Raw genomic sequence first — 12,811 nt, forward strand, 5'->3', positions numbered from 1 at the left:
ATTAAATACAAAAATGGGTAATTTCAAACATCCACATGATCCACATATATACATTCATAAGTCTCTAATGCAAGGCAGTATTTATTTCATTAAAATACAGAAAAAGCAGTAATATTGTGAAATATTGTTACAATGTGATATTATTAATGGTAATGGTGATGGAGGTGGGGTGGTAGTGGATAAGACACATGCCTTTGGTTTGAGTGACCCGGGTTCGAATCCACTGTGAGACACCATTGTGTCCCTGAGCAAGACACTTAACCCCTTGTTGCTCCAGAGGTGTGCAACCTCTGACAAATATAGCAATTGTAAGTTGCTTTGGATAAAAGCATCAGCTAAATGAATAAATGTAAATTAATAATAATAAATTATTACATTTATGTAGCGCTTTTCTCGGCACTCAAAGCGCTTTACATAGAAGGGGGAATCAACCCCCACTAGTGTGCAGCACCACCTGAATGATGCGACGGCAGCCATATTGCGCCAGAACGCCCACCACACACCGGCTTACTGGTGGAGAGGAGACAGTGATGAAGTCAATTGATATATATCAGGAGGCCATGATGTACAGGCCACTGGGCAAATTTGGCCAGGATGCTGGGGTTACTTACACCTGGGATTTTTTGTGACCACAGAGAGTCAGGGCCTCGGTTTAACGTCTCATCTGAAGGACGGTGCTCTTTGACAGTATAGTGTCCCCATTACTGGGGAGTTAGGACCCACACAGGCCACAGGGTGAGCACCCCTTTCTGGCCTCACTAACACCTCTACCAGCAGCAACTTGTTTTTTTACAGGACTTCTCCTATCCAGGTTAACCAGGCTGCTTAGCTTCAGTGGGCAACCAGTCTTGGGCATACAGGGTGATATGGCTGCTGGTTTTAAATTATTACAATTTAAATAATAACCTTTCTATTTTAATATATTTAAAGTTTTATTTATTTAGAAACACTTTAGGTTCGTTAGTTATATTACTATATTAATTAACATTAGCTTAGAATGAACAAATCAACATTTGTTAATCTTTGTTAATGTTAATTTTAGCATTTACTAATACTTTATTAAAATCTTGTTAAAATTAGTTAATGCACTCTGAACTAACATGACCAAACAATGAACAGCTGGATTTAACATTAACAAAGATTAACAAAAACAGTAACACATGTATCGGTTATGCGTTAACTAATGTTTAATAAATAAACCTTATTGTAAAGTGTTACATTTATTTAAATAAAGTTATTGTTTATGCATTATTCAGTATAAATTTCAAAAGAACAGCATTTATTTGAAACGGAAAAATTATAATATTCTGAAACAACTTAAAAGTCTTTGTCACTTTTGAATGATTTTCTGTGTCCTTGGTGAATAAAGCTATTCATTTCTTTGAACAAATCTTAAACTTTTGCACAGAACAGTGTAATGTGTGTGTATGTATGTATGTATAAGAATTGATTAATGGAGCAATTTCAAACTGAATTTACCTTAATGTACTAATGTTGTTAGATTGGTGCAATCGTATTTTTTAATGAAGTTAATTAGATGTTACCACATGAGACACATTTTTGTTATCTGACAGGTTTTACAGTGTAAAGTTGTAAAACCACATCAATTCAGATAACTGAGTCAGTAGGTGTGCCCAACTAATCAAACTATGCCATGCGTGATTATAACACCCATTCCTATAATTTGTTCATCCTTTGATGAATAAATACTGTAATGACCAATATAAATGACCACAAACACCAATATCAAATGAAAGTCAGTTTACCCTTCTGCTTTCCACAAATAACACTAACTTTTGTGAGAAAGATGTAATATATAATGAGCCTAATATCAAGAGGTGTATTTTTTCTGAAAGATTGACAATGGCTTCATTGAAATGCAGTGCTATATTACTGCATTTACGGGAGGTAAATTTTACTTGTTGAAATAGAGCTCACAAACTGTTTAATGAATTTGCCCCAATACTGTATGTTTAGTGTGAGGTGTACCATTGGACAATATGTGCACTGTCATTACGTCTTATCACAGAAAGCCTTCAACAGATGTCCGTCTCTGGCAGAAACACAAACTTTAGTTTCACGGAACATGGGACAAATAAACAGCACAGCGAGAAAGGCTGCAGTACTATTCCCTCTATACTAAACGCTGTTCGATCTGATGTTTTATTAATATCTAAGTTTTATCATATTCAATCAATTTCAAAAGAGCAATATACTTATCAACAAGTATTAATTCTCTTTTTCTTTTTCTTCTTTTTGGTAGAATTAGAGTAGTATCGTAATTATATACAACCCAACAGCATACTTACATGCTTACCTGCATGAGTTACAGGTTTCCTGAAAAAATAAACAAGAATGAGCACATCAGCATTGGACTTTAGAGCAAGACTAAGTCCATATTCAAATATTAACTCCATGGAAAAAAAAAATTAAACACTTCTTACCTGTGCTGAGGTTTTTTAAAAGCATATTAACCTTGAGTGAAAGCCCGTCAGAGTTATATTTTATAATTTTTGCTCAAATCAGACCATTAATGGAACACAATGGATAAAAAACTGTGCTCATAAATGTCAAGTTTTTTCTATCAGTGACATTTGAATGTTCTTATTGATTTGAATTTATTCCCCTTGCAAAGCCATTTCAATCTTCCAGATAAAAATATGACAACGATAAACATTAAAATAATTAAAAAAATATAATAATAATTAACTTTTCGTTTTTTTAAATAATAATGCAGAACAAAAAAAAACAAATGTAGAAATGTTTATTTTTGGTCTCTTTCACTCTCTCTTTTTTAATTTTATTAGTAATTTCAAACTTCTTGGAATATTTATAATACAGTAAAAATACAATAAAATAAGACTTCCTGTAAAGAAAATGTGCATAATCCACCTGACACACTTGGACCAGTAATGACGAATGACTCTCTTTTAGAATTGTTCCCATGCCGATAATGAGAAGCCAATGGGACAAGAGAATGAGAGATAGCCTAGTACCTCACATGACCCATGAGCTGTAACAAATCACTCATGTTTCCTTTTAACAGCTGACTTACACAGTCATACACTTTTGTAATAAAAACAAAACAACAACGATAACAACAACAACAACAAATAACTACTACCATCAAAGGTTTTCATAAATTGAGTTGTACATTTATTCATTTAGCTAAGTTGGATGTGGAGTTGTAAAAAATGTACAAGGGCTGCAACAACTGATTGATAAAAATTCGTAATGAAATATTTAACAACTAATTTGAGCATGGGCCACGGTTGGACATTCCAGTTTTAAAATACTATGTCCATCCACCGTCACAGCCTTGAGCTTGACGCTGATTTGTCCCCCTTTTAAGATCATTCCAATTTTATATAAATAAATAGTTCAACTAAAATACAGGCTACAGGCTATTTTAGACACAACATTGTCAATATTAAGTGTTTTTACTCTTTACTGACATTTGGTTTTAATTTGAAAAAAAGTCAAACCTACAAAACATTTTGTAGGGTAATGAATGCAAATGTTCTACACATAGCAATAGCTCTTATAAAAGCTTATATCACAACTTCATATGTGGTGTTACTGTTACAATGCAATTGCTTTGCAAAAAAGTCAACAGAAAATGGCATTCACAGCCCATTTTATTCCCATATTGTGATTTCCAGGATAATAAATGAGAAAAAAAGACTGGATTGGTAAAGTTGCTTCGACATGATTTTTTCAGAGGCTGAACAAGTTTTGTTTTTATGAAAGATTGAGAAGACGTTTTATTATCCGATAACATGTTAAATTACAATAAGACCCAAAACATGTTAGCATAAATAAACAAGGTCAGTATGTACGCAAACTTTTCACCTCTGCATAGCCTTCCAAAGGATCTCAAGTAAGAGCTGTGACAGCACATAAACAATATTGAGAGGGATTGCTATTAAAAACAAGCATCATCAATGACTGTGTGATACAGTACGGCAAGGAGAACCTTCATCATTGATGTCATTTTACAGTGTAGAAAAAAAAGAAAAGTGCTTCTAAAAATGGAAAGAGCAAGTTTAAACAGGGAAAAGAGTATAACACACTTTGATCAAAGCATGGGAGCAACGCTTGATATTAAAAACTTCAAAGAAGGTCATAAAGCACATGGTTTCATGTGACAAAGTTGTGTCATGTGTTTCCAGGGAGCCTGTGCTGTTGATTGCAGTGACGGATAGTAGGCTACTAATTTGCTCAGAATTGTTTTATAATATATACAAAAGGGCAATATTCCAGAGACAAGTTTATAAAACTACACTGCTCACAGCTTCTCTATACATATCCAACTGCCGAGTGCACCCTGTTTGTCTATATCTATAATATCATTGCTGTCAGCCGTTTACCGTACATCACTGTTTCAATAACTTGCAGTTTTAGGGCCAAATCATCATTTAAAGAAACTGGATTTCCAGACCGAACACAAACAGAGGACGATTTTTCCGCAGCAAACAGCGCACGCTCTTTACTGACTCCCACTGAAGCACAAGAGGCACCCAAAACAAAATGATTAAAATTCTGTCATTATTTAATCATCCTTTTGTCATTACATAGCCATCAATTGTGTCAAATGTACCATTTTTTAAATCTGAATGAACATGTAAATGAGATTTCAGGCTTCAGGGGAAAGGAAGACCAGATTTCTCACACAAAGCTCTTTTTTATTATTATTATTATTATTGTTTAGGAAGGAGCTTTATAAAGATTTTTCAAACATTCTCCTTTTGTTTTCCACAGAAATAAAAATAGGACTTTGAAACACCATGAGGGTGAATAAATAATGATGACAAGCATGTTATTTATTTATTTATTTATTTATTTTCCTGTCATCATTTATTCACCTTCATATTGTTCCAAACCTGTATAACTTCCTTTCTTCTGAGGAAGAGAAAGGAATATTCTAGAAAAGTCTAGAAAACACTCACTGGACACCCCTGATTTTCATTGTATGGACAAATCAAAAACATGTTTTAAAATACACTTTGTGTTCCACAGAAGAAAGAAAGCCATAGAGGTTTAAAAGACGTGAGAGAATCTGCATTGTTTGGTGAACTATCCCTTTAAACAATTATTTGTTATGAGCACTGCCAGTGTCAGTGCACATAAGACACACTTTAAATATGACTGTTAGAACTAATAAAATAGTAATTTTCAATACAAATAAGCGAATCACAAATATTGTATTTGTACATGGTTCTACCACATATATTGACTTACGTTTGCATACACCCTGAAACGTACAATATTGACAGCATGCCAGCATTTAAAGTTATTTACATATGAACGACTTTCCAAACAAATTCATATTCAAGAATAGTGAAATAATGGCATGAATAATTTGATTCTATTTTTTATTCAATTGTCTTGACAATGACATTATGTTTTCAATCACATTTATTACACAGTTTACTAATTTACTTAATGTGAAATAAGATTTCGTTCTGTGACTTCTGCTGCCAACAAATTTCAAAGGATTACATGTTAAACAAAACTCTGGGTTCGGTCCAAACTCCGAGCTCGGAGCCCTCCCCCCGGACAGCACGCCAAATATCCACTCGAATTGTATGTAAGTGTGAACTGCAATGATCTTAAAGTTTGTTTGCTCATGGGTGCACACAGTGTGATTTATAATAGTCCTACGATTGTTCCTTGTCAGACTGTATGGGAGTCAAGACACGTTAAAAACAGTCTTGACTGTTACAATAAAACAATAAAACTCGTCCAAAGTTTTACATCATCGATCAGTGACACGTTCGGTGACAGTGAGCTGCATTGAAATGTGGGCTACGAGATCTTTAATTACGTTATTAAAACATAAATTTTGGTCATGGTGTCTTGAAAAACAAAGACAATTTGACTGTTGTTGTAGGAAAAGTCACACTGCAGGACTGCGAGTCAAATCTTCTGACACTGCCAGAATTTGTTGCTGCATTTGCTAAAGAAATTGTTACAGGTACAGTAGGTTTACAGGTGGGAGTGGGATTAGCAGCTCAAACTATATTTTTCTTTATTGTTACTAAAATTAAAATAATATAAAATAAATAAATAAAATGTTTCTATAAAATGGTAAAAGTGTAACTACATAAATATAAAGATTTGTAAATATTTTATGTTTCATTAGCTGTGCGTAATATGTTTTAAATGTTGTCAATATGTCCACAGTGTACATTTCAGAATCAATCCAAACATACAAATGCATGTTTACTTGTAAGTGTTACGTACCAATAAACAACAAGACCAGGCTGAAATAAGAGGGTTCTCAGAACTCTAGTGCAATAGGGTTACAGTGAAATCTTTTAGGGTTCTTCTTAGTACAAACCCCGTGGTGTCCCACTAGAACGCTTTGTAAAGAACCTTTGCCTTATTTGGAATGATGTTTAACCAGAACTTAATTTGACCAAGGTGTACTTCAGCTTATTACATAACAGAGACGTGCATACACAAAAACTCTTTTTTTTTGACACACAAAACATACAACTAACTCAGCTATCTTCAGTGATCATCCAACCTTTAAGGGTTTGTCTTTTTATGCACCATCCATTCATCAAACTCACTGCTTGCTTATTAAAAAGATCAGCGTTTAGAAAGGAAAAAATCACCATAAAATACAGTGGGTGGTCAAGCAGACAACCACTACCATCACAAATTATTAATACTGTGCATATGAGTGCAAATAAATCCTACTCAAACAAATACAATTTACCCCTAAAACTTTATTGTGGTATTAACAGACCACTTTTTCCGCCTGAATGTGGCTTCGTGTTCTAAGACTCATGTACAGAAGATTTATTATGTGTGATATCAGGTCAAGACCAGTGTGAAGTCTCTCAAACTTTCACTCATTATTTGGGTCTGTGTTTGCCATTCAGTTTCATGTTCTGTCTGGTGTCTGAAACTATATTTTTCCCAAAAAGATCAAGTGGTGTTTCCTTTCAGGGAAGAAAAAAAAAAAACTGTAAACATTAAAAAAGCCTCGCCTCAGTTTGAACCACCAAACTCTCGCTCAGATTCTTTAGACAAATACTAATCTTCTCAGTACTCTGAGTTTAAGGTATTTTCATTTCAGTCTCCCGCATATTTTTTTATCATTGTCTTGCGTTTGTACCATCCGGCACTGGTCTGACTGAAAGAACAGCTAAACTGTCAAAGTCAAATTAGATATAGAGCATGTTGTAAAACCACAAATACTGACAATTTGAGAAATTACAACAACAACCTATTATGGAAAAAGTAAAAATTGCCTAACCTGTCATAGGCTTAAGAAATGAAATTTAGGTAAAGCCTGACAATTTAAAAGCATAACCCGACAGTTGACAGTGTGTCAGTGTGTAAATCAAAATGTACCATTTCCATGTTTAATCTGTGAGTGATAAAATGTGTGAGTGGCTGAGAAATAGAATGAGAATACAGCGAAGTTCAATGATAGGAGTTCTGAGGCACTTGGACACAACCGTTTGGGGTTGCCTTGATGGCAGTATCCCTGGAACCCAGCAACCCTGAGGGAGGAGGCTGAGTTAAAGACTCGGATACTGTATTAATGTGTACAGCTGTCTCTGTGTACTGTTTTATTGGCTGCAGACATAAAGAGAGGAACATCAAGCAAATTAACACTTCCTCCAGGAATTATACATTTCATTTCGTGTTAATGGTCCTGAGGCTAACTGATCTTGATATAAATAGCAATCTAATAAAGAACAAACAGAACTGGAAAGTCACAAGAAACCAGGGGTCAGTGAACGTACTACACGGGGTGAAGATATTTAATAGGCTATAGCCTATATCTTAATATATTAAGGGGGCTGGGTCTGCACAGGTTGAAAATCCCTAAACAACTTAATTAAATGCCCTCCAAATAAGTTTTTCAAAATGCCAATACATCAAGTTCATTATTCTTCATCATTTCGGTTATGTGTTCATTTATCAACTTCGAATAAATATATAAATACATTTCTACAAGTCGAACTCTTTAATTATCCTATGTACGGTCGCATTGCGGGGTGCAAAGACGCACGTGTTATTTTATTTTACTGCTCAAACGCCATTCAATGGGCATGTGCTAATTATTAACTTTCTCAACAAAGTTTACTGCTTGTAACTTGTAGCCACAGAAAAAGGAAAAGCAGAACCCCTTCTTACCTGCCATCTGTTAACGATGTTACATCCAGCCATTCGCCCACCTCGTTTTTCACACAGGGCACGTTAGGGTACGGGGGACGGCCCAACATCCCGACCGGGTACCACTGTTCGGGCGGAGGTCGCTCCCGCGGAACCAGAGACCCGCTTTGGCCGTACTCGTATGGGTTAGAAATAAACGGCGTTTCGTGGTCAGTAGCGTAAGTGGTCCTCTGTTTTGGAGGCCCGTACTGGCCATTCGAGTCATCAGCGTACCTATGCGGGTACGCCCAGGTGCCATTCAGATCACGGGGCATCATCTCTGCCTTAATTTTGACATTATACTGATTCGCGTAATTCTCCGTAAACTCTCCGGACATCGCCGAGGGCTTCGCGAAGCTTTGGCTCGGTCCGTTTTCGAACTCCGGGTGGACGAAATGGGCCATGCTCGCGGGCAACAGTTGTTCGAACTGACACGAAGCTGCGTGCGTCGCGTCCATATCCGATGCTGCCGTACCTTCTGAACTCGGGTTGGCAATGTCCCCGGACATGCTGGCGAACTCGTGCACTTCCTGCAAAGCCGATGTTAAATGGGATTTAGACGCGTTGCTGTACTGCGAGGTTGTCACATCCCCTGCTAGCTGCACCAGATCGCTACTTTTAAACATCCCGAGCACTTTGTCCCTGCCTCGCAGCTCTAAGCCTCTGTCTCTCTGTCCCATCGCGAGAGCGTACTCTCTGTCTTTCGCTCCTGCCCCAGGTTCGCTCACTGAGCAGTCGAGCAAAGGCATATACATTTCATCACTACTACTTTCAGTGGTCAGTGGCGGTGCATGGTGCGGTCCCACCTCGCCTAGTTCGCTGGACTCCATAGCTAAGCCCAAAGACACTGACACGGCTTTGCACAGCTCTCGCGCTGTCTCCGAAATGGTGATGCCGCTACTGCATGCGCGACTACAACTCGCCACACTCGCGTCACGGCCCGAGCCCAACTCGTGCTTGTGAACTTCAGCTGCACCGTAGCCCTTCTGCCCACTCTCGGCGCCCCGTAGGAAACCTGCGCGACTGTCGCTGCTTTCGGTGGCGTCTGCGAGGCCCGAGCCGCTAGATGACAGAGATGAGTCGCTTTTGCTTTCTGTTGAACTCTTGAGAAAATGAATGCGGCTTGCCGCTAACTGTATCACCGAAATCGTACTCTCGCACTCTTTTTCGGGGGAGCGTAGAATTCCTCTGCGGGGGGACAGCTTGCTTAAACGCATTTCCCTCGACGCGGTCTCCTGCAGGAAGCCGCACTTCTTGGAGCTAGAAATGTCCAAACTCTCGTTGTTCGCTCTCTTTACGCGCACGTTTTGGAAAAGGCTTTGGTAAGATCCGTGAAAAACTGCCTCTGGGGACTCGCAAGCCTCCATCAACCCGAACGGAACCTCGATAGTCTAGAAACGGAGTACAACACACAAGCCGTGAGGGTTTTAAGGTGACTCATCGACGAATTACTTAGAAAAAAGTTCCAGTCAGACAGAGGAGCTGCGCAGGGCGAGAGAGTGTGTAAGCAAAAATAATCAAACGAGCACTTGTGTAATCGCAGAGGACAAGCACAGGCGGCTCTTAATCAACGTCAACGAGAAAAGTTTTCCAAAAATGTTCGTTTGGTGCATCCGATCATCAGAGCGTCAAGTCAGACACGTCTTATCCATAAGTGAGCGGATGAGAAAGTGAACCAAAGTGAAGTGAATTTCTCTCCGCTGCTCGAGTAGGGTAGTTTCCCGTCTGCCTTGAGAACACGCGATAAGACTTTGTGCTGTCTGTTTTCAATCATCAACCCGGGCCGAGCCGAAGCGGCTGTTGCTACAGTAGCCTACTGGGCGCATCTGACAGCATAGCCTACACTTTAATCTTTTAAGTAATTACAGCCCTTTTTTCTTGTCAAGTACTCTCCTGGGCACTTAATCTGGGCAGGTAATCTTTCTGTGTCACGGTGTTTTGTCGGGCTAAGCAGTAATTTTACGGAGAGTTTGCTCGGGAAAGTCCTTGAGCGCTTTAACTGTCAGGACTAAATAATACAGTCACAGGGACGGCTCCAGTTATACGTGTAGCCTAAATAAGAGCTCAATGTAAATAAGATCAGGGGATCAAAACTCACTTTAAAGGCATTAAAATAAAACGCTGATGATGTATAGCCTATACATATCATAGGTGAAAATCGGCTAAAATCAATCAGCTCCGCAATGAGAAACTGCACATGTGCGCACTTTATAGGGGGTCTGGGCCTTATTCTGTGGAAATGCTTCTCTTTACATGGCTTTTATTACTGAGCACACATTAAATCCACAATGGGACTGTTAAGTCTACAAAATAAGCCATTGAAGAGGAAAATATATTGTGGGTCTATTTAAAGGAGATGGTAATATTTAACCTTTGCGGTAGGCTAAATGTTCCTGTCTGGACATTTAATGTCATTTCAATTAAATATGAAATCACACGAAAATTGATGTGTGTAATTTAACAGACAGTTTTATTAAATCAGGCTAGAATTGTATTAATTAGGCTAGTATAATTTGGTTTTGTAAACATTTCAAATGTCATCAGAGAGAATGTGTGTTTTGTTTTGTTTTTTCAATTGAGGTGGCAATTTAAAATATGTGAAATGTGCACGGACTCAATAAAATGAGAAAGAGTCAGAATGTATTGGATAAATTAACTTTGCATAACCTATAAATCTTTTTGCTTGGATTGTTGTCCTTTTGATAAAGGCAAAGCATCACTCCAACGTTTTCATTCAGAAGATGAGAAACTGAACATGAAGCGTAATGTAACTGTAGGGTCCTGGGTGGCTTCTCATTCACATCTAGGCCGGTTTAATCAAAAACCATTGAACTACAATATTACTATCCTAGAACTTATTTGACTGCAAAGGCAAGGACATATATTAATAACCCTTTTATTCACTGTAACTTGCTGTGACTTGCTTTATTCTTTTCTTTGCCAGAAGGTTCAGAGGATGTTAATGGTCCTCAGTGAAATAAGGCTACACAATATTAATTCCTGTTTTCAACTGTCACAAAACTGATCACATTGCAACAAAGGTCTCAGTCATGTGTTGTCACACAAAGTGATTTCCTTGCATAAATGATGCCCCTTAAGCAAGAGTTAATGGATTAGTTCACCTAAAAATGAAAATGTCCTGATAAATTACTCACCCCAATGCCATCTAAGATGTTCATGTCTTTTTTTTTTTTTTTTTTTTTTTTGGTAAAACATTTCAGGATTTTTCTCCACAAAATCGACTTCAACGGTAACCAATTTGTTGAAGTCCAAATCAATCCAGTTTCAAAGGGCTTTGAAGTTCTTGAAAGGGGTCTGCACTATCCCAGCTAAGGAATAGGGTCTTATCTAGCAAAACGATGTGTCATTTTCCATAAAGATGTTACTTTAACAATTTCAGAAAAATCCTGAAATGTTTTCCCCTGAAGAAAAAAAGACATGAACATCTTGGATGGCATTGGGGTGAGTAGTAAATTATCAGGAAATTTTCTTTTTTAAGTGAACTAGTCCTTTAAGAGAAAACTTCACATGCGATGAGCGTGCCACGTATGCAGTGCGGGGAAAGGATATTGCATTTGCAGCCCTGAATTGTCATGAATGCCGTTTGATTTGGATGAGGAATGCTGCAGTGAAGTGTTTGAGGTTATTGAGAATGAGTGGCTTATTCAGAATGAATTGGTTAGAATCTGTGGGAGGAGCTGAGACTGAGGGATGGCTGAGTGGGCTATTGTTTGGTTTTGTTTATAGATTTGGCTGGAGATTTGCTTAGTTGAAGGGAAAGTGCTCAGTTGCTTATCAGTTGAGTCTGAGTTGGTTTTTGTTTATCTTGTCTCTTCGTGACATTTTTTTCGTTTATCATTAGGAATCAGCATTCTACTAATCACTCGCTTCTTTTTGCTCTATCCCATCCACTCGAGTGTGTGTCTGCATGTGTGTGTAGCACACCTGTTGCTTAGTAACTGAAATTCCACATATACTCTGAGCATTACGGCAAAGTGCACACCATTTATTATGTTTAAAAAAATCTTCTATTTAGTTTTGAAGGTTGTGGAGACCTGCTAATGTTATGTTAAAAGAATATTCCAGATTAGGCCTCTAGAAGTTAAACAAGTTAAACAGCACATGTGGCAGGTGTTGATTGCCACACAAATTCAACTGGTTCCTCCTTTTTTTTTTTCTCGTTATTTAATAAAATTCTTGGTTACAGTGAGGCACCAGACGTTAAAGGGACTGTAACAGTTAGTTATTGTGGGAAGAAGGAGGAGGGAACTGGCAAATGCTCACAAACAGTTTTAATAATAAAATAAACACAAAACGAAAGTAAAGGTGGCATGCCCTCACTGACGACCAGTGTTGGGGGTAAGTCATAAGTAACTTGAGTCTTTTTTTCAAGTATAGTAAAGTAACACATTTGGCTATTTTTAAAATTTTCAACAACATATCTGAGTTACTTTTTCAAATAAGTTATGAATAAGAACAAATAAGGCATTGTGTGTAAACTTGATGGTTATTGTGCGTGCATTTACTCATCTCACTTGCACAAATTCAATATTCCTTAAAATTAATAGAATCAGAATACTATGCAAAGCTCCAAATTAATAAAAAAAATGTATTTAATCTCACTTTATTGACC

The 12,811-nt window shown here is 37.6% G+C and overlaps 1 protein-coding gene across 1 annotated transcript in view; it reads right to left on the reverse strand.

Annotated features, from left to right (window-relative positions):
- Nucleotides 1–9,981, reverse strand: part of ar (androgen receptor) — a 67,318-nt gene extending 57,337 nt beyond the window's left edge. The window contains exon 1 of the mRNA XM_039650027.2: nucleotides 8,161–9,981. Within this exon, the coding sequence (XP_039505961.1) occupies nucleotides 8,161–9,545 (1,385 nt within the window). The 5' untranslated portion in view covers nucleotides 9,546–9,981. The remainder of the gene's footprint in view (nucleotides 1–8,160) is intronic.
- Between the last annotated feature and the right edge of the window lie 2,830 nt (nucleotides 9,982–12,811).

Source organism: Pimephales promelas, chromosome 4 (genome assembly GCF_988280905.1).
Source record: "Pimephales promelas chromosome 4, fPimPro1.hap1.1, whole genome shotgun sequence".
NCBI lineage: Eukaryota > Metazoa > Chordata > Actinopteri > Cypriniformes > Leuciscidae > Pimephales > Pimephales promelas.